The sequence below is a fragment of the Rhododendron vialii genome, chromosome 6a (genome assembly GCF_030253575.1).
Source record: "Rhododendron vialii isolate Sample 1 chromosome 6a, ASM3025357v1".
Lineage (NCBI taxonomy): Eukaryota > Viridiplantae > Streptophyta > Magnoliopsida > Ericales > Ericaceae > Rhododendron > Rhododendron vialii.
The window spans coordinates 4,669,645-4,691,621 of record NC_080562.1 but is presented as its reverse complement, the minus strand read 5'-3'; the positions used below and the strand labels follow the sequence as shown (position 1 = coordinate 4,691,621).

At 37.3% G+C, this 21,977-nt stretch overlaps 1 protein-coding gene and 2 long non-coding RNA genes across 5 annotated transcripts; all 3 read right to left on the bottom strand.

Moving 5' to 3' along the window:
• Positions 1 to 800: 800 nt before the first annotated feature.
• On the bottom strand, positions 801 to 2,734 carry LOC131331089 (uncharacterized). Its single transcript, XR_009201311.1, has 3 exons — positions 2,447 to 2,734; positions 2,246 to 2,324; positions 801 to 1,226 (listed from the first exon to the last, which is right to left on the bottom strand). It is a non-coding gene; the product is annotated as an uncharacterized LOC131331089 (long non-coding RNA).
• A 133-nt stretch (positions 2,735 to 2,867) lies between these two features.
• Positions 2,868 to 5,817, bottom strand: LOC131331088 (uncharacterized). 2 transcript variants are annotated; one of them, XR_009201309.1, is made up of 3 exons: positions 5,455 to 5,817; positions 4,489 to 4,663; positions 2,868 to 3,393 (listed from the first exon to the last, which is right to left on the bottom strand). It is a non-coding gene; the product is annotated as an uncharacterized LOC131331088 (long non-coding RNA). The 2 variants fall into 2 exon arrangements; XR_009201310.1 differs by having other exon boundaries at positions 2,868 to 3,369; positions 5,455 to 5,777.
• Positions 5,818 to 10,008: 4,191 nt separating this feature from the next.
• LOC131331087 (cyclic nucleotide-gated ion channel 1-like) lies at positions 10,009 to 19,468 on the bottom strand. 2 transcript variants are annotated; one of them, XM_058364916.1, is made up of 8 exons: positions 18,631 to 19,468; positions 18,144 to 18,360; positions 17,363 to 17,639; positions 15,459 to 15,570; positions 13,224 to 13,466; positions 11,671 to 12,367; positions 10,553 to 10,736; positions 10,009 to 10,519 (listed from the first exon to the last, which is right to left on the bottom strand). In XM_058364916.1, exons 1-8 carry the CDS (start codon positions 18,955 to 18,957, stop codon positions 10,285 to 10,287), a joined length of 2,292 nt encoding a protein of 763 aa, XP_058220899.1. In that variant the 5' UTR covers positions 18,958 to 19,468; the 3' UTR covers positions 10,009 to 10,284. The 2 variants fall into 2 exon arrangements, with proteins under 2 accessions (XP_058220899.1, XP_058220898.1); XM_058364915.1 differs by having other exon boundaries at positions 10,009 to 10,736; positions 17,363 to 17,643; positions 18,148 to 18,360.
• Positions 19,469 to 21,977: the final 2,509 nt, after the last annotated feature.

The window sequence follows — 21,977 nt, the reverse complement described above, 5'->3', positions numbered from 1 at the left end:
CCGGCGATCGGAGACGTTCACCGCGTAGAGCTCATCGAGTTCTACGTGTACGCCAAAAATCAGCTTGATCAAATATTGTTAAGTGCCTCATTGGAAAATATATAACTTGAAAAAAATAAATCCTAATGGATACAAAACACTGGATCAAAACCACTGAAACCATTTTTTTCAAGTTATATGTGTTCAGATGAGACACTTATCGATATTTGATCGAGCTGATTTTGGGCGCATGCGCAGAACTCGACGAGCTCTACGCGCTGAACGTCTCCGATCGCCAGACCGATGCCGGCAAGGCTCCCCAGCGGGTGCGCAGCACGCTGTGCAGCACGAAGCTGCACAGCAGCTTCCCCCAGTCCATCATTAATGAGAGTATTTGGAGAACTCTTAATTTACGAATGTACGGCATTAATTATCCTTCCAAGTTAGAAGGGTGCATACCAACTTTTACCTCATTTAATACGGTTAAAATTGTGCCCCAGGGACATCCGTTAGAATTGGCCAATTTTTTTTTTACTTATGTCATTTTATTTTTTATAACTTAATAATAAGCGGGCAATTAAGTTTGGGTTTGGCTTGGACAATCCAAACATTGGAGCCGGCCAAATTACTACAAACTACTATGACGTGATTCAACATCTTAGTCGTATAATCACATTCATTTGTTTTACTTAGTAGTACTAGGTTCTTCGTTCGTGCAAGGCACGAATGCCATGCCCGTCGAAAGGAAGAAGTTATGTTTGAGGGCAATAATTTTTTTGGGTTTTAGCTGCATAGTTGAAACTGTAAGAAGCAGCGGGTAATAGCTACGAAGGCACAGCACATGTATTGATCAAAACAGCCAAGGCATTAGTTCTTCCTTGCATATAGAAATTACATACTGTGCAATCTATTGGCAGCTGTTGCAGTAGCATAAGCACAGAAAAGTTTGCAGTAGTTATAGGTAGATGGTTTTAAAGTAGCAAAAGGGTTATTTGCAGACGTTGTAGGTGCACAGCTGCCAGAAAGTCTATGTGCAAGGTACAAATGTCATGTCCGTTAAAGAGGAAAAGCAACACACCAAACGCAAAACACCATCCACATGCACATTCATGTTTCACGATAGTTTCAAAAACTTGAATGTCTAAGTAAAAACAAATCTACACATATTGGGAGTTCTCCTTTGAATCATTCTTCCGCGACTGTTGTGTGAGCTACATTGCCAAGCTTTAAAGAATTTTGAACATTTCCTGTAACAAAATAATTTAAACAATAGAGTAAATCTAACAAAAGTGGCCAAAAGAATAAATACAACTAAACAATCGAATATTAGAAAATGAAATCCAAAGAGCTCGTGGTTTGGAAATTTTACATTTTCCCGTATATTTTGCAAAATGCATTTCAGCCAATATTTTTTCCAGTGACTTTTTCGTCAGCAACATCGTCTAGATGCAAAGCCTTAAAGCATGGAGCCCAATTTATCTGAATTCATCAAAAAATGGCAATGTGGTGCATAAAGATGTGATATTCCTAGAATAGACAGCAAATGTCTGACAAACAAATGAACTTAATCAATGTAACAAAGTGTATGACAAACTGCTAATTGGGACAACCAAGTTGGGAGACCAAGCCACAAATTTAAATGCAATGTAAAAACATGTTAAATAAACACCCTTGTCCAACACCTTGAATGCGTCCTCAGCTGGCAGTCGAAGGGCTTGGGCCTGAGGTGTTTGGACATGAGGTCAAAATAACGAAAAAATACAATGGACTTGAGCTGGGCTTGGGTCGGGTTGCCGCGCTAGGATCGCATCAGGATTCTGAGTTCCGATGGGGCGATCCTTCTCTCTCTCTCTCTAAACCGGAGGAAGAAAAGGGGAGGGGGAGAGGTGGCTTGATTTGGTCCACGTTTTCCGCATGAGCCAAATAGACAGAATTACCCTCCTCATCAAAACCAGTAGCTCCCTAATTGAGGGGCAAATGTGTCCCAAATTGAAAAATGGCAACCCAAAACAACTTCTTTTTACACAGGCAGGAAATTAAAAAATTAAAAAATGTAGCAAACCATCGCCAAAACATTCTCTAAAGAGGTCACCATTAACAAGACTGAAGAAACCCCCACATAACACAGTATAAAAAATGGAATCGATTTGACACAAACCCAAAAATGCACCCAAAATATTTAACGAAAACAAAGCAGACAAATGATTCTTCATTTGTATTGCCATACAAGAATGTAGAGAGCTAAATAATTCGGTGAAATGGTTACCTCCACACACCAGTAGAATGCCAAAATAAATCAATCTAGATTGAACTTATGCATCCCAAAGTCCCAAGCGGAGTCTAACCTGCAAAATCAATATTAAAAAGAGATGTACCACACCCACATACACCACACAAATGCGACAAATAACTAAATTGACACAGAAACCAGCAGGATGCCAAGTAGGTTTAGCTATGGTAAACAAACCTTGGACTTGAATAGGAAAATTTCAGAACGTACACGGTTACCCTCCCTCTCCAATGACTTCATTCTTCTTGCCTCGTTATTTCTCTTTTCATTGAGCACCTTCAATTCACTGTGCTGATGACTATTAATTTCTTTTCGTGCACCTAAATTAGTTTCCAATTCCTTGATATATCTTTCCTTTTCGGTAAGACATGATTCAAGCTCCTGTCCTTGGAAATCAAAACAACAAACAAAGACCCCATTAGGAACGAAAATTTCCTGGAGCAACAAATAAAACAGGTTTGGATCTGCAAAAGCTTAAAAGGGATTGTGTCCTGTGAATCTATTTAGTTCATTGAAACCTCTGTTAGGGCCAAAAAGGTGAATACCAAATGAAATCACTATGATTGCCATTTATGCAAGTATATCCAGCCAAATTGCAGGGAATAAGTTTTGATTAGTTGGTATTTGTGTAATGCCATATTTACCAGAACACAATGGAGAGGAATTAAACTAAAGCAAATCTCTTTTCATATTTATCTTTGTGTCACTAAATGAAAACTAAACATGAATAGGGGCATCACATGTGAAAAATGCAAACAATTCACTACTCATATGGGAAAGAAGATAAAATTTTCTTCTATGAATAATAGCAGCCAGCTGTGCAAATTTCTGAAAGCAGACAATGTGAGGAGTCCAAACGAACATGAAATATAACAATTGACCAAGTGGAAGCAAATGCATTTACATAATTCAAAATGTAAAATCATCATTTTAAAATGGCACGAAGCATCTAATCATGCGAAACTACAGCGTTGAGAGTCAATCTTGCAAAAAAGAATACGCACCATACTATCTATATTCTCAACATAATTAGAGTGCCAAACATGTGGAGCAATCGGGCATAACAGAGAAACAGTTCTAATTGTTGTTGCTCCTGCATTCTGAAAAGTTTTAGCTTTGAAAATCTGAACTCAAAAGAGAGAGAAGAGGTGTGAGAGAAATGTTGGAGTTCAAAGACAAACAAATAAAATTTACACAACTAAAAATAAACAGAAATTATGCGAAATGGGAAATAGAACTTACTGTTAGCAAAACATTAAATAGGAAAAGATCATTAACCTCAATGTGTCATATACAACTGTAAAAATACATTGTCAATTTCTTCAACTTGCAAGTTTAACAGGTCCAAATTGGGAAAAAAGAAAATAAAAGAAGATGGCCGGCTAACTCCTCCGACTAATTTTAGCCTCAACTACTGTTAGGTTCTCTAAACTTGAAGTAAAATTTGCTTCGACATATTTTTTTTGGTCAAACGTAAATTATGCTTCGACATTGAATGTATATGAAATGAACTATTAGAAAATAAACAGAACAAAACTGAAATGTTCAAAACTAATGGCATAATATCGTCTGATTCAACATTCCTCTAATCTCCGGCCTTAACTGACCATTCTTGAGTTTAAAAAAATGCCTCCAACCCAGGACTAATGTCCTTCACAATAACAATAAGTTTACAAGAGTAGCCATGGACTCACATACTTAAACTTCTAAGCAAGTCCAATTCCATATTACCCACTATTTTCAGCAAAGATGTAAACCCTTGGAATATCCGGAGAAGTATGTAAAAATCAAGGAATAAGTTCACAATGGACATGCCTCAACAAATTAGGTATGAAATGATAGATAAATAAATGAGTAAATACAATTGAATGAAACAAAGTAATGAAACCAGTGGCGCATTTATGTTAATCAAGGGCGAAACTTATTTCTGGTACCAACAACAAACCACACCTAAAAAGAATAAAAATAATGTAAGGTTCTCAAAATACAAGAGTTCCCAATCATGGCAGGGACAATAATGGGTAAAGCAATATATTTAATCCTTATAAAATTTAGTTGAAACAAATTTAATACATAATATGCATGTCAATGAATCATCAAAATAATGATACCTTGAAGACTATAACGAACAAATGAGCGACAAACAACTGAATCCAACTAATCAACTAATTTACTCTTCAAATCTCATTCAAAGGTACCGCCCAAAGATAGAATTTCACCTTAATCACACACAAAGTTGCTAAACGGTCTGTAGTAGAGGTGTCCAGGGGCTCTATGAGTTGACACAACAGCAATTGTTCTCATTCTACCGGCGGTTTCCACAGCAAAAAACTCCATTCAAGGCCAGATGGCTTTGACGTTCCACACGGATCCAACGCACAAAGGGGACCTGAACTACCATTGCCATGAAACAACAATCAAAATATAAATTTAGTGAATCAATACCAAGGGTTTAAGCCATGCACAAAGAAACCACACAAAAAAAAATGGCAGGCAATAACACTATTTAGCTAAATCAATGACAAATTAACAACTGAGAAAAATCATGAAACTATAAACACTTTTTGGAACCCGCATTTACACCGGAACACAAAAATCGCAAAATCCCAGTCGGAGAATGTACCAAACATGAGTGAACCCACCACAAAAGCACATATTAAAGACAGCGGCAAATTATCTAAATAGATGCATCTAAGAAACCAAAGAACTACAGCAAACCAGAAAACCCTTAACACTAAAATTGAGCAAAGTTGCTCTCAAAATAAACACTACTCCAATTTTTTTGAAGATGAAAACAGCGGAAACTTCAATATCTAACAAATTCCCCAAAAAGAGTTGCAAAATAACACATCGCAACTTCAATATCTAACAATTTCCCCAAAAACAGTTGCAGAACAACACATAGCAAGACAAAACGATGAGAACACGTAGATCTTTTGCACATCAACCCGAAAACCCCAAACACGCAAACCACGACCAAAAAAATGGGAACATGGTATTTTAGAACACGGCATCGCCTACAGCCAACAAGGGAAGAAATGGTCTTCCAACTGGAACTAAATTATCTACACTTCTACAAGAACGATCTGGAAGCATGCAACGGCTCAGAGTGGGCAAATCTCCAAAACGGGAAAACAAAATCGATAAATACAAACATGGGAAGATAGAATGATAGAAACACTTACCTCTTTCGTGATCAAACAACGATGTGCAAAACAACGGGGATCCAGATCTTTGTCAAGCTTTCGCAAACCTATCCTTCATCGAGAGAGAGAACAACGCACATGAAACCCTAGCCCTTTTTTTCTTGCGAAGAAGAATGCCTTGAGCACACCCCAAAGAAGAATCCAGATGCCTGGTAACTATGGGCGGCGAGAGAGAGACAGGGGTATATGTGCGTTTGTGTTGTGAGAGACAGAGAGAGTGAAGAGGCAGTCAGCTCTGGACGGCAAGCGGCAACGCTGTTGAAGGCTAGAACCCACAAAATCGCCTCAAAACTTCTCTCTCTCTCTCTAATCAGAAGACGAAGAGAAGAAAAAGGGAGGGGGAGACGTGGCTTGATGCCGTCCACTTTTTTTACATAGGCTGAAAAAGACCGAATTACCCATGTGGCTAAGCTTGCACTATTTGCAATTGAGGGGCAAATTCGTCCCAAATTAGAAATTGACCTCCGAAAAACTCCTCCTTTTTATATAGGAGGAGGATATAAATAACTCGATAATATGTCCATGACAAATGTTTTCAAATGCTCCTTTATACTTGGAAATATTCAATTGATTTAGTTTTTTCACATAAGCAATTATAGCTACACTCTTAACTAATGCACGCTATGAATGACCAATTTGGGCTCACTATGTAATTTCCAACAATGTAAGAGAAGATACACGCTAGGAAATTCAGTTAAACATGGAGATCAAATTATGAGCTTAATTTTTTTTACCTGGCCTACAAGTTTTTCTTTATTCCATATGTGGTAGATCTTAGATTAGTGAAACTCATCACAACTTAGGAAAGCAACGGCTTTTAGACATGATGGGTTACTGATTTCCATGCCATTCCCAACAGGGAAAATAGAATCCAGAACACATCGGGTTATGATTCCTGTATAAATCCATGGGTAAACTATAGTTAACCCCCTCTAACTAAGCCTCGCGTGCACTTTGTCCCCTCTAACTTATTTTTTTGGCACTCAACCCCTCTAACTAACTGAAATTCAAACGGTCATAACTTCAAACGGTCATAACTTCTTCGTCCGAAATCGAAAACATGCAAATTATATATCAATTTCGAGGTCTCGAAGTCACCTTTCTAATGACAACAAAATCACATCACGATTCAAAGCACATAGAAAGTTATGATCAAAAGAGTAAGGGCTGGTAAACAGAAAGACCGTTTTGATCATAACTTTCTGTGTGCTTTGAATCGTGATGTGATTTTGGTGTCATTAGAAAGCTGACTTCAAGACCTCGAAGTCGATATACAATTTGCATGTTTTCAATTTCAGATGAAGAAGTTATGACCGTTTGAAGTTCAATTAGTTAGAGGGGGTTGAGTGTCAAAACAAAAAGGTAGAGGAGGCAAAGTGCATGTGAAGCTTAGTTAGAGGGGGTTAACTGTAGTTTACCCTAAATCCATCACCAATTAGGAAAACAGTAGTTAGTTTCCGTGTATGATGGGTTATTGAAATCAATGCCGTTCCAACTTGGAAAATAGAATCCCAATCGAGTTATGATTACCATATAATTGCAAGCATTCATAAATTTATATATTTTGTTCCCACTACTATATATTTTGTGGATGGAAAGAAAAAGAAGGAAAATTTTAAAAAATTTCTCTTCCTTCGTTCGGAATTGGATGAGCAATTCTCCCTTTCCCCTCAAGTTAAGCTTCGAAACTACTCAATTTGAGTTCACACTGCATGCTCTGAACTTTTGCCCCTTTAAGTTGTGTTCATCTTTAATGAAATTTTGTGACTCATTTTATTTTGGGTGTATGGACACCCACGAGTTTTGTGATTCTTTGAATTTTTGTGACCAGACACTGTTCGTTTTGGGGTCTCAAAACTCAACTCTTCTCTCTGCGCACGGTCCCCAATAATTTTTTCCTACTTGTGCTGACGCCACGATGGCTGGCCCATGAATTTTTTCTTGGGTCGCACTACTTTGTGCTATCAAAATTATGTGTATGAACCTACATAAATATATGATAGATAAAAATGTTCGATTTTCTTCAACTACATAAAAAGTAGGTGAACTTTTAATATGAATTTGATCGTCATTTTAATATTATTATTACATCAGGTTATCAACTTTTAAAACCTGATCCAAGTGGGTTTAACACAATTTAGGTTAAGAATTTATATTATCTTAAAATTCTTAGGTTTAACACAATTTAGTTGTAAATTAGTTTGATTATACTACCAGAACAAATGCTTGCAATCCGTTTAGTGCAAGTAGAACTTATTCATCATACAACGAAGGAGCCCAAAGACAGTACAAATTACATCATAAAATACATGATTGAACAAGGACCCAAATTGAACCCGTTAAATTTCAATCAGTGACCCAGCCCAAATTAATAGTATCAGTTTCAAACCCAATTGATCGACTCCTATAGTAAAACAATCAGAACATGATCGATTGCAGCTCCTTCCAACGACAACAAAAAAACTCCTACGTACCAACTACAAGAAGATCTTGTACAGTTGTACTCCACTATTAATTACGGAGTAATATATATATATGAACGAAACGGAATCTATCCATGTCTCAAAAAAATTACGTATGTTGTTTTAAACAACCTGCATAAAAATGGGCTGGTCTTAAATAGAAATTTGGAGCGACCAAAGAAACTCGAGCTACAGATTTGTACTCGTACTCGATCCCGGCCCGTCATAGAAGTGGGTTTATTTTTAATGGGGAGTCTGAGTTTCTCAAATGAATCATATATTTCTTATACTCAAAACTAAAAAGGTACACTATAATGTAAATTTCTAAAACAATCAGAACACGATCGATTGCAGGGCACTCCACTCTCCTTCCAACAAAAGAAAAAAAAACTCTACGTACCAACTACAACAAGAAGAACCTGTTCAACAATGACCACTGCTAGTGCAGTTGGTTGTCTCATTTTCCTCTTTCGTGGAGACCTCGGTTTGAGCTCCATGAAGGGCGGGATTTGGGGGCCAGAGCTATGGATAGTCTCTGGACTCCCCTTTGCTAACTCTAACACCACACTAAGTCACTAACTCTTGCTAATGTATACAATATTGACAAAAAAAAAAAAATCCAATTTTGGGATTCTTAATTCTTGGTCCTATTCTATCGAGATCATTAGAAATTAGTCGTTTCTTTAAAAGGTTACTTTTTGTCCTATATGCAAAATAAAATCACAACCACCCTTTTTCTCTTCTAATTATAATATTTTAGACCATTCTCTCTTCTAATCTCCTCTCTCCAATCAAATTCATTTTTTATCAATCAATAGAATAGATCATTTACATCATATATAAAGTACAAATTACAATTCGGGACGCTACATCAATTATGAGAGATTATGAGACAACCAAGCCTAAACAACTTAACCAATACGTACAAGAAATAAGCCCATTATAGGGTAAAACAAAGAAATGAAAAAACTCATCTAAGGAAAGAACACCCACACACAGGTGGGGAGATTCGAACTCCTGACTTCTTAGTAAAATGCAAGAGTCCTGATTAACTGAGCTAGCTCTATTGGTTTAGTCAAATCCATTTATCGATTACAAATTCATACAAATTAGTAGTAGTTTTATGGATCGGGAGGTGTGTGGAGAGGGTGGTGGTGAACATGGACCTAGAAAGCAAATACAAAATGTGGGTAATTTTGATCTCATACAATATGTCAATTTTTCATGGTATGCTGCCTGCTAATTTAGACAGAAAAACTGTCTTTGTTTGGTTTCATTTTTGGGTATTTTAGTTTTGGTAGTGGGTGGAGAGAAAAATAAGATAATGATTGGAAAGAGAGGTAACGAGTAGAGAGAGAAATGAAAGTAATAATTGAAAAAATAGGGTAATGATTGAAGAGAAAAATATGATAATGATTAAAAAACAAAACAAAGTTAAAATGGAAAACGAACAAGGCCAGTCTTGCTCCAGCCGGGGGTGTCTATATCTAATAATGAAGTAGAGAGGGTATAACTGTATAAGTTGAAGTAGAAGAGGTGATAGTCCAATTTGACAATTTTGAAGCACAAGTACAGAAGTCCTAGAAGTGCAGTGGGTGTTGCTGCCAAGCAGGGTACTTGACAGCGGTGCCGAGCACCCCATCCGGCTGTCCATCTTGGCAATGAACGGCTCAAATCTTTGCCAAACAATCGACGGTTCAAATTTGCATGCGCTCGGATTCAATCCAAGCCGTTCGTGCCGAGATGAACGGCCGGATGAGGTGCTCGGCATCGCTCAGCAGGAGAGCTGCCAAGGGTCCGAAGTGTCAACTGCTGCCGATCATTTTAAAACCAAATGCAGCTGGTCACTCCGTAGTTCAAAAGATTAACGCTCTGCCGAGTGTAGAGGACAACATTTTTTTGGTTTTCGGTGTTTGTTTGAAACTTGGAAAATATTTTCTACTGTTTGGTTGACACGGGAGACAACTAACATGGAAAAACGACCACAATACTTTTTTATTTTATTTTATTGAAGTTATGATTCTCAAATAACAAAGAATTACCCGTACCTTTCAAAATGACCAAAGTGCCCTTATATATGATGGTGATCAAAATATAATTGTGACATATCACCCACCTGAATTTGCATTTCACTCTCAATTTACACACAAACAAGCAATCCTTAGTATAGCACACAAATGAGCAACTATTATCATAGCTGCATGAACTCATTTAGACACACAAAAATAGCGTCCACATAATTCTCACAACCGTAAAATAATCCATAAATAGAAGCACAATACAAGTTCCGCAACATATAATGCAAAGGTAATAAGGACATATTTTCTGCAAATTGAAGCCATTAACTTCACGCGTTCGTTTTTAAAAAACCCTCCAACCATACCCTTCGGAGTCTCGCATTCTTCACAATAAACGCCTTGGCAACCTTTTCATTCTCAACCAAGTGGTCAAATGCTAATGCAAGTGTCGGTTCATCGAAACCTTCTGTCTTCATAACTTCCTCATAGAGGTCATTCACATTAAGTCGATCATCGGTAAGTTTCTTGATTGCTAAACCAACTTCTTCAAGTTTTGTCTTGGTTGCTAAACCTACTTCTTCAAGTTTTGTCTTGGTTTCTTCAAGTTGTGTAGATAACTTGTCGTAACGCTCATCTTCGGCACGACTCCTCTTTGGGTGAGATCTTGCTGGAACCGGAAGGCCCGGAACCTCACTTGAAGAAGCTGCGTATTTCCCTTTTGATCCCTCTTCAAAGGCAACACCAGACTCAGTCGAGTCTGATTCAGCAGCGGTTTCTTCATCTGTATCATCAAAAAGATTTTGAAAATTATAGCCTACCCAAATAATCAAACAGTATGTGGGTACAAAAACGATGAGACTTGAATATGCCCAAACAATGAGACTTGACTATGCCATTTTTTCCCTTTGAAGGATATCCTCCTAAACCAGTAAGAATTGTCATTATCCAACCCCATCATAAGAACCAGCCAATCCAATTCCTAGAAAAAGAATGTAGTGTTTACACAGCTTCAACTGACTACACATCCAAGCATAAACAGAAGAACGAGTACTCGAATTCTTGCATGGAAAGTGAATAGATATGAGTTCGATATTCATTCTAGGTTTATAAACTAAAACAAACCAAACAATTTTGAGAGAAAAAATTGGAACAAATCCACATACGAGACAATTTCCTAAACCGTAAAGGATTAAGAGAGATAGTAGCTGTACATCAAAGTTTGAGTCGGGCATTAGAGTTTGAGTCGCGGTCTCTCAGAAAATGACTAAATTCTGGAAATCATTTTCCAGCCTAAAAGGATTGATTTCCGTTGTCTGGGGAAAAGATTTTACGGTGATTTATGTTTTCCTTTCTACCAAACGCCGGGAAATATTTTCCAAGAAAAGAGTTTTTCCAGAAAACATTTTCCGCCCAAAACTACAATACATCTTAAGGCAAAAAGCCATTGTGTCCACTAACATTTCTTGTGAATGATCCCATCTATCTCCAGAAAAACAATAGGGCATTCTCTTCTACAAATTGAGCTTGAAAATGATCCCATCTATCTTAAAGAGATACAATAGGGATTCTCTTCTACAATTCAGAAAATACATGTACAGACACATGACACAGTACTAGGCATTATATCACATTTAGCACAAGAGAATCAATACAAATAGTGCTATTACAAAAAGAGAAACGAAAACAACAATCCAACTACGTACACTAGTACTTACCTTCTGCAATAAAGTCAGGCTCTGCTGGCTTCTGAATCATCGTGGGAAAAATTCTCTCCGGCAACCTGGGTGTCTGAGCCGAACCATTCCACCTTACGGCACGGATGGCATTAACGGCAAATCTAACAACATAAATGATGGCCCCCAAACTCGGCAAGCTTCCGCCGCCTCTGGCCAATGCATCTTGCAACCTATTTTCCTCTATGATCCTAAGAGACTCTTCCAACTTCTTCCTGCGATGTCGTCGCCACGCTGCTTGTATGAAACAAGCCGCCCAAGTCCTCCACTGCTGCGAGTAGTATCTAAAAAAATGGCGGAGCTGCTTGTCGTGTGACCACCTGGATTCAGAGGCGACAATCTTCAAATCGTCCGCCTTTAGGACTAATGCTTCCACTTTTGAGAGGGCTTTAACCGTTCTGGTTGAGAATGGGAGTTTAGTTGAGGAATGGGGATCTAAAGCCCAACCAAGAAGCTCTTCTCCACCGAAGTCTCTGCGTTCAAGATATTCCATGTTAAAGAACCCAATACTTCCACCATTAGTGGTCGAAGAAGCTAATTTCCCGTCCATTACGAAGAGCATTGCATCAACTGGTTTCCCCTCCTGCATGACGAAGCTGCCTTCCGTGTAGAAAACCTGTTCTAGACGGTCACACAAAGCGTCCAACAGTTGTTCATCCATGCGCTGAAACACTGGCACCTTATAGATAATTCCAGAAGAGTAGATAAAATTTAATCACAATCTAATAATCATGGTAAGAATCAAATGTGGTCACCGGAAGTGGCCTTGGAACAATAAGCAAACAACGTATAATGGGCAGCACATGCACTGTGCAAGTATCCATAAGATAGAGCCTTCAAACCTTGTTGTATTGGTTTTCGGTGTTTTGGACTTCATTGTTGTATTTGAGTTTTGGATTTCATGTGGGCTTCAATGTTATATTTTTACCCATTTAGACCCCTATGGTGATCTGGGCTTGGCCCATTGGATGCTTTGTTGGTTTCTTACCAACTTGAGCTTTCCTTTGTAACCCTTTTCTTCTCAATAATTTATTTTTGCTTCGTTGTACAAATAAAAAAGCTTTCAAACCTTCGCATTTGTATCTTCATTTGGGTTCTTTAAACTACAATTCTACTGAACATAGCCTCGAGCAGAATAGTATTAGTATCAATTAATAATAGATCAAGTGATCAAGAATGCAATAGAGAATATACAGGCCCATTTGAAATCACCAATGAAACAACTGGGGAATAGAAAAGGGAAAACAATAGTAAAAGTTAACCAGAAAATTTCATCAACTAAATTTGATCTTGAAATCTCTTGAGGCAATAAATAAATAAATAAATAAATAAATAAATAAATAAATAAATAAATATATATATATATATATATATATATATATATATATATATAAATATAAATATATATATATATATATGCAGGGCAGGTCAGCAGCCAAGGCAGCAAACAATGGAACTGGGATAAGTACTGTTACATCATTCACAAGCCCTAAATGGATGAATTACATTGAACAAAAGCGAAAGATCGAACTCACTCTCATAAGCCGATCCAAACCAAGATGGCGCTTTATGTCCCTCCTTAGATCCTTTGGAAGATTACGGATCAGATTCTCTTCATCAACACCTCTAGTTTTCTGCCATTTGTACTGTTCATATTGTTTGATTCGCTCCCTCAGACTTGCAGGGAGCGAACGAGTAGACATCCATTGTTCTACTTCAAGCATTTTGACTCCCCGTTCCTCCAATCCCATTGCTTTGTACCGTTGCCGCAGAAACTTCTGTTACACCAAAAGGAATTAGATGCTGAAGATTTTACACCCCAATGAGGTATTGAGGTGGTCTTTGAGCATGTAGACCATGAAATAAAACAGCCATTTTATCCCAACACTCACTTCAACGTAGGGTTACAAATGAACCGAGCTGTTTGCAAATTATTCGGAACTCGGCTCGATAAAGGAACCAAACCCAAGCCTTATCTTTTAGCTCGTTCCATAAACGAGTTGAACCCAAACCTAAGAGTATTTGGTTCAATGAGGCTCGCGAACTTGGGATCAAAACATATGTAATAATTTTTTGAATGTCTATTCATAAATACTACTACTAGTTTAGCAGGTAGTATAATATATGCATTGTTATAGAGATATCATATAAGGTTTCTGTTCATCATGTTCTTGATGGATTTTATTATTTTAATTTTATGGCTTACTAGTGCATGTTTGTGCCTGAAGGCACGGCGCAACACGTTTCGGTCATAAGCTTGGCGATAGGGGGGAGAGCAAGGGAAAGGAATGTGTTGGTCCTGTAATAAAATGATCACATTGTTACCTAGGGAAAGGGATGTGCTGGTCCTAACATGATTTGATTTGATCAAACAATACCATTCAAACGAAAGAGGAACAAAGTCCATAACAAATAAACTCTCAATTGGAATTCTTTTTAAAAAGTGTTGAATTCACTTTGTCGTGTCCCCAACATTTCTCAAGACATGTCTCCATGTGTTATTACCGTCATGTTGCCTGTTCTCGTAGTATCAGACCACAAAGTCTATCAAAAAATTAAGAGAGCTATACAAAAGTGGGCATAAAGAATTAATTCACTCCTCACTATTTTCACTTTGTCAAATATGCATTTTAATAAACTCAAAATGAGCACCTTTGAAAGACAAATAACAAAAGATATAGATAAAAAAAATTCCTATCCTAATCAGCAAAATCGATTTTCTTTTTCTAAACAGCAAAAAATTCTCATCCTAAATAATAATTTTTTTTCCCCGTAAGACTCCCATAAAAAAATTCTCATCCTAAATAGCAATTTAGGCCACATTATTTTTTCTACAAGAAGACCCTAAGGACGATGAGAGTTGTACCGAAAAGGGAGAACTAAATCAATTTTGTGGACGACTGATTGGTGAGTGTGCAGGACGATTGATTGGTGGAGAAGCTTTGTGGGCGCTGTTTTTTTTTTTCGGAGCACCGAGGTGTGGATTCTGCAGGGAGAGAGAGAGAGAGAGAGAGAGAGAGAGAGAGAGAAGGAAGAGAGGAAACACGATGGAGAAGAGGAGAAGACAAGATGGAGAAGAGGAAAACTGCTGGGTAGACAGGCGTGGAAAATAGGTTGGAATCAATGATTCAATCCAACGGCCATAACCTATTGAAGAAATTGCGATCCAATGGTTGGAAGGATGTTCATGTTTGTATGGGTAGACAAAAGACCGCTCTATTTTATAATATAGATGTTAAGAAATATTGATATATTGCAATGAAATTAAAATTATCAAACTCGAGCTTGAATTTTGCTCGTTTGAGTTTAACGAGCTCAAAAAATTTTAAACGAGCCAAATCAACCCGAGTGTGAGCTTCGAAAATTTTAGACGAGTGGAACTCCAGCTCAACTGTTCAAGCTCGAACCGGACTCGAGCTATTATAAAGGGTCAAGTAGAAACTTCAGTTCAAAATTGTGGAACTGTCAATTAAGAAACATCATTCTGGTGTCCCAAAGACATTATAAAGGGCAGTTTCTTTGAACCATAATAATGGTTTAGACTTAAAGAAAAACATTTTCTTCAGCATTTGGAGAATATGTGATCACGTTTTCATCAAGACTAAAATGATAGGTCTAAACAATCCGTTGTGAGCTATTATGACTACTAGGTACTAGGTTGCCATACTAACCACGTTTGCGCTGTTTTCCATTGTTAATTTAGCTGCCACAGATTCTCATGCTCACATTAACAGACTAGGAGTAATGATAAAAGAATGTCCAAAACTGACCTGAATCTCTGCGCTGAGGATTGAATAGTATATCAAGCCATACATGAAAACGAACATTGCCAACAAAATTTCATCGGAATAGGTAGTTGTCTTGAGGTTTTGACCAAGAGAACTGCAAAATTTGCCAATTTACAAATTATCAAAGGTTAACTTCTGGTAACGATAATGCCACTCTTCCCATAAACAGCCAGCGGCAAAGGTGTATAGGGGGTTTGCCTTTTAAACTAACTAGTGATTGCCGTGGCTAAAGGCACGACATAACACGTTTTGATTACAACTTTAAAAAAATATCCTTCCCTTCTAGCGATCACAACTTGACAAACCCAAATGAAAAATTTTATAATTTATTTTGTAAAATTCTCTTCAAATAGGGTAAACTTAACTAATGTCTTGTAACAATAGTTTCACAACAAAATAATACCAACCATTCGTTAACAGCTATCACGATCAACCAATACTCATATCACATTTGTATACAATTAATATAGTTCAACCAACAATTAACCCAAAAAAGGTGAATAGTTTTCCTGATGCAAAATTTGTCAATTTTAAAACTCTACTTCTCGTAAGTTAACGAATGTTCTTTTTCTTTAACAGTGAAAATGATTCTTGCAATGGAATGCTACAACTTAAGGTTTTTTTTTCTTTTTCCATTCAAATCAAAGGAATGCTATAGGCCTATAACTGAGACAAATTATCAAGCACTAATACTGTGAATCATGCATCCAAGAAATAGGTGAAACAACTTGTTACTGAAAAAAAAACTAAGTTAATTCTTTAATGATTAAGTTTTTATAATGTTTTTCTATTATTACCTCAGTTGATGGAAGAGTGGATAATGCACATCACCCCAATGATAGAGATAAAGATTGATGATAGAGAGAATAAAACGTTTTGATAATAAAAGGCACACTGTTAAATAAAGACATAAATAATATGTCTGACTTCTCTAGAAAAGGCAACATTGCCTAAGAAGTAAGGAAAGAGAGAGGGAGAGAATAAATTTATTAAAGGAGTTGATTGGATGTCTGGAGAGGTGTTCTTGTTTATATGTGTAGACAAAAATTGTCCTGTTTTATAATATAGACTAGTGGTTGTCCGTGTCTACGGCACTATACATTCTGCATACTTGGGCTTGGTGGCAGCTTTGTAATTTAGGCAAAAACGATGGGCATTTTAATAAATTTGGAAGAAAGCCTCTCAGCTTTTGGATCAAATTAATTTTAGCCATTCTAACAACTTGTCCCCAAACCATTGTGTTTTATTATATAGATAGATAGATTGTCATGTCATGTTCTCTCTCTCTCTCTCTCTCTCTCTCTCTCTCTCTCTCATCATTCAAGGTTAATAGCCTTTATGGAGTGTAATTTCAGGAGTGCGGGGTGAAGAAAGCGAGAGGGAAGGCTGGCGTCTAAAGAGATAAAAATAACATAGAGGTAATTTAAGAGGAAAATATTTTCAGTCATATAAGGTAAAACGTTTTACTTTGAAAAATATTTTACACTATTTTTGTCCAACCAAACAACGAAACATGAGAAAAAAATTTTATATCGAAACTAACGAAGCCTAAAAAAACCTCGATGTTCAATTATTGTTGTTTCGTATTACTTATCCTATTTAAAGCAATATGATCAGGATCTGGTCAGCAAATTTCTCTTCAAGCAAAAACGTCTAACTGTTAAAGTGAAATTCGCATGTGTAAATCTGTGACACATGCAGCATGGTATCATGAAAAGTTTGGATAAGGCATCATTTCGCAGATAGTGAACAGGCAGCAAACAAGTTTACATGACAAACTTACTGGTAGCTGAACATATTGTAAGGTAGCCCCAATCTATTTGTTGATGTAAAATTCTAACAGAGATGAATATGATCATGCAATAGAGGATCTTATCTGTACTTACCTCAGATTTTGCAGGCCCCACCAAAAGCAGTAAAAGAACTTCTCCCTAAAATTTAATGATCCTAGAACACCGGACTGAAATGCATCGAGGTAGATTCCAAAATCAAAAAGAGCAGCATTTGGTGTCTGTATGGGGCAGGACTCATTCAGAAATACTTTAAACCCTGTACTATGATCACAATACTCGAAAGAGTTTACACACTCAGTCCGATTTCCACAGGCTTTCGTCCAGCACATAATTCCTCGGTCTATAGAAAGCGCGTACCAAGTTGCTCCCGCTGTCTAAAAGATATCGAATGGTAGAATAATCAGAAAGGTTGGTGAAACCTAAGAGTAGAAAGAATAGAAGTCCATGTACATAGGTTTTTATTGGTGATGTATGGCCATAGAAACTTTATGGTACACAGCAAACTTAACGGGTCCAAAGGATTCATTCAAACTTTCAACCATGTTTGTCAAAATCATACGATTCACGATAACCATTCGCGATTCATGTAAAAATGATACAAATCGATTCATGATTCATTACTGTAGTATTAATCGTTTTATTATGTACAGGTGTCTTTCCTATTAGACCATATGATGGTCAATTAATAATAAAAAACAAAATTTAATATGGATGGTAAGCTTAAATTTTTTTAATATTACTATGTAGATGCGTAGATACATTTTTCAATGTATTTTCAATATTTGCACCGAGTCATTACGATTCACGATTCCGAGGAGGGTCAATCCGATTCGATTAATCGATTCACGATTTGAAAACCTTGCTTTGAGGAAACTTACATGACTGAGACACATGTAGTTAATGAGACCAAATGCAGCGCCATCCCAAGCAGCTCCAGTGAACATACCAGAAGGTATTTTTGCTTCTTTGTACAAACGTTGTTTGAGACATGTCCTAGGTAAAAGTTGGAAATAAACCACCCACCGCAAAAAGCTTCGTGTATTCGAAGATCTTGAACCTCCCATGCGTGGAATGATAGATAAAACAAACACCTGGACACATTACAATAGAGACAGAAATCAATATCGGAAAGTACCTAAAGTGACGTGTTGACGTGTTGTCCATTAACTTTTCATCCAACTTGGAAATATATATTGGACATAACAAAATAAATACAAAAGCTCGATATATATCATCTCTAGAACCCGAATTTTGTAATAAATATAAATCCCTCCGACATTCCGGCCCGCTTCCCCAAGTTGAAGATAGTGATGATTAGAAACCACAACTAATCATTGCCTAGTTCAAGAAATTTCTCGTACCTGTGGCAGAGGAAGAACTGCAAGAACGTCAATGAGGAAGTTCGTGCACGAACATCTCAATGCTATTTCCGAAGCAGAGGGAACATTAAAAAAACGAGTTCGGAATTGAAAGATCATATGAATGATATAAAATACATCAAAAATGGTACGCAAAACAATTGCCGCAGTCTGCAGGTTTTCGTCCAACCCAAGGCATTGCTTGTCATCATCAATCACAGGAATGTAAAGGAACAAATAATCGAAAAAATTTGAAAGCAGGAACCACCAGAAAACTATTTTAGTCCAGTACTTCGGAAGAAATGGACCTCGCGGGTCAAGGATTTTCATATTTCCCACAATTCTTGAGCAACGCGATTCCAATGACCTTTTTAAGCTTTCTCCTCCTTTCAGAACCGCAATCCAAGCTTCTTCGAAACTTATCAGCCCCCGAATTTTATTGTGGCTCCAACATTAATCCCCAAAGGAACACCTTCTTCTCTAGAGAATTACTCCTCCGTCTTCCCCCCACCCCCAAGCTTACTGTACTGGAGAGATGCTTACTGTACTGGAATACCTCGACAACATAAAGCTTAAGGTAACAATCGACAAAACGTTTTTTCCTGAAAAACAAAAGGCAGAAAAAACTAACTCGCAAGCTTCTCTCAGCGTGCATACGACGGTGTCCAAAATATTGATAGACGGTCCATCTTTGAGGTACTCTTCAAAACTGGGAGATTCATTAGGTACTAAACTGGATTTCTGCGAGCGGGGGCGTGACGACAGGAAAGCTTTTAAAGAGGATAGACATGGAGGGAAATTTCGAGGAAGATTCATCTTTAGTCGAGGAAGCTTGTTGGTTTGATTTCCAGGAAGTTTTTCTTGAGAGAGAGAGAGAGGGGTCCTTTAATCTGTTAGAAAAACCTCATCCCCCTTACGTTTGCATGACCATTCGATCAGCAAGCAAGCATATATGTGCATGCAAGGATACATTTATGCTCCCCAAAACCTGACATTATGCCTTAGCCTGAATTATACAAGTATTTTTCCACAAAATTGCACGCTCTCTTCCTCTCTCTCCTCTGTCCGCTGTCCCCACACGGTGTCGGCAACCTAACGCAATTTCAATACAAAAGTCTACCTTCTCACTGATCCACTGGGAAAAGTCACAAATAAAAAACTTTTCATATTAGCACATAATCTTTCACGCAAATATTAAAAGCATTTGATCATAAACATCACATAAATACCTAACGTATTAAAGAACTCATCAATTAAATCCCTACCGTTAATCTTTGTCCAAAAACAAACGAAAAACATATTTCTCTCCAATTTTACTACCCACATCGACTTTTTTTCACAAATTTTGCATTTTTTTTTGTAGGGCTCATTTTTGGGTCTCACACATATTATCCGATCCACACGGTGCCGGCAACCTAACGCAATTTCAATACAAAAGCCTTACTTCTTACTGATCCACAAGGAAAAGTCACAGACAAAAAACTTTAGATATTAGTACATAATCTTTCACGCAAATTACATATAAATATGAGTACTGCTATGGGTACCGACGGTACCCATAGGGAAAATGCACCGACGGCCACCGGACGGCCGTCTCCGGTCACCGGACGGCCGATCCGAGCCGTCCAAAAATTTTAAAAAATAAAACCGAGTGGCCTTACGCGAGAATCAATGGCATCCGAGGTGTGTAGGGTACTTGATCCGAGCACCCATTTTTCGTGTATATTTGTATATACGTGTATATACACGAAAAAGGGGTACTCGGATCAAGTACCCTACACACCTCGGATGCCATTGATTCCCGCGTAAGGCCACTCGGTTTTATTTTTTAAAATTTTTGGACGGCTCGGATCGGCCGTCCGGTGACCGGAGACGGCCGTCCGGTGGCCGTCGGTGCATTTTCCCTATGGGTACCGTCGGTACCAATAGGATTTCTGTATAAATATTTGACCTTAATGAAACATCACATAAATACCTGACGAATTAAAGAACTCATCAATTAAACCCCTACCGTTAATCTTTGTCCAAAAACAAACAAAAAATATATTTCTCTCTCCAATTTTGCTACCCACACCGACTTTTTTTCACAAATTTTGCATTTTTTTTTATAGGGCTCATTTTTGGGTCTCACGCATATTATCCAATCCACACGGTGCCGGCAACGTAACGCAATTTCAATACAAAAGTCTTACTTCTCACTGATCCACAAGGAAAAGTCACAGACAAAAAACTTTTCATATTAGCACATGATTTTTCACGTAAATTACATATAAACATTTGATCTTAACGAAACATCACATAAATACCTGACGTATTAAAGAACTCATCAATTAAACCCCTACCGTTAATCTTTGTCCAAAAACAAACGAAAAACATATTTCTCTCTCCAATTTTGCTACTCACACCGATTTTTTTTCACAGATTTTGCAATTTTTTTTTGTGGGGCTCATTTTTGGATCTCACACATATTATCCAATCCACACGGTGCCGGCAACCTAACGCAATTTCAATACAAAAGTCTTACTTCTCACTGATCCACAGGGAAAAGTCACAAACAAAAAACTTTTCATATTAGCACATAATCTTTCACGCAAATTACATATAAATATTTGATCTTAACGAAACATCACATAAATACCTGACGTATTAAAGAACTCATCAATTAAACCTCTACCGTTAATCTTTGTCCAAAAACAAACGAAAAACATATTTCTCTCTCCAATTTTGCTACCCACACCGACTTTTTTTCACAGATTTTGCATTTTTTTAATGGGGCTCATTTTTGGGTCTCACACATATTATCCGATCCACACGGTGCCGGCAACCTAACGCAATTTCAATACAAAAGTCTTACTTCTCACTGATCCACAGGGAAAAGTCACAGACAAAAAACTTTTCATATTAGCACATGATCTTTCACACAAATTACATATAGACATTTGACTTTAATGAAACATCACATAAATATCTGACGTATTAAAGAACTCATCAATTAAACCCCTACCGTTAATCTTTGTCAAAAAACAAACAGAAAATATATTTCTCTCTCCAATTTTGCTATCCACATCAACTTTTCTTCACAGATTCTGCATATTTTTTTTGTGGGGCTCATTTTTGAGTCTCACACATGTTATCCGATCTACACGGTGTCGGTAACCTAACGCAATTTCAATACAAAAGTCTACTTTCTCACTGATCCACTGGGAAAAGTCACTGACAAAAAACTTTTCATATTAGCACATGATCTTTCACGCAAATTACATATAAACATTTGACCTTAACGAAACATCGCATAAATACCTGACGTATTAAAGTACTCATCAATTAAACCCCTATTGTTAATCTTTGTC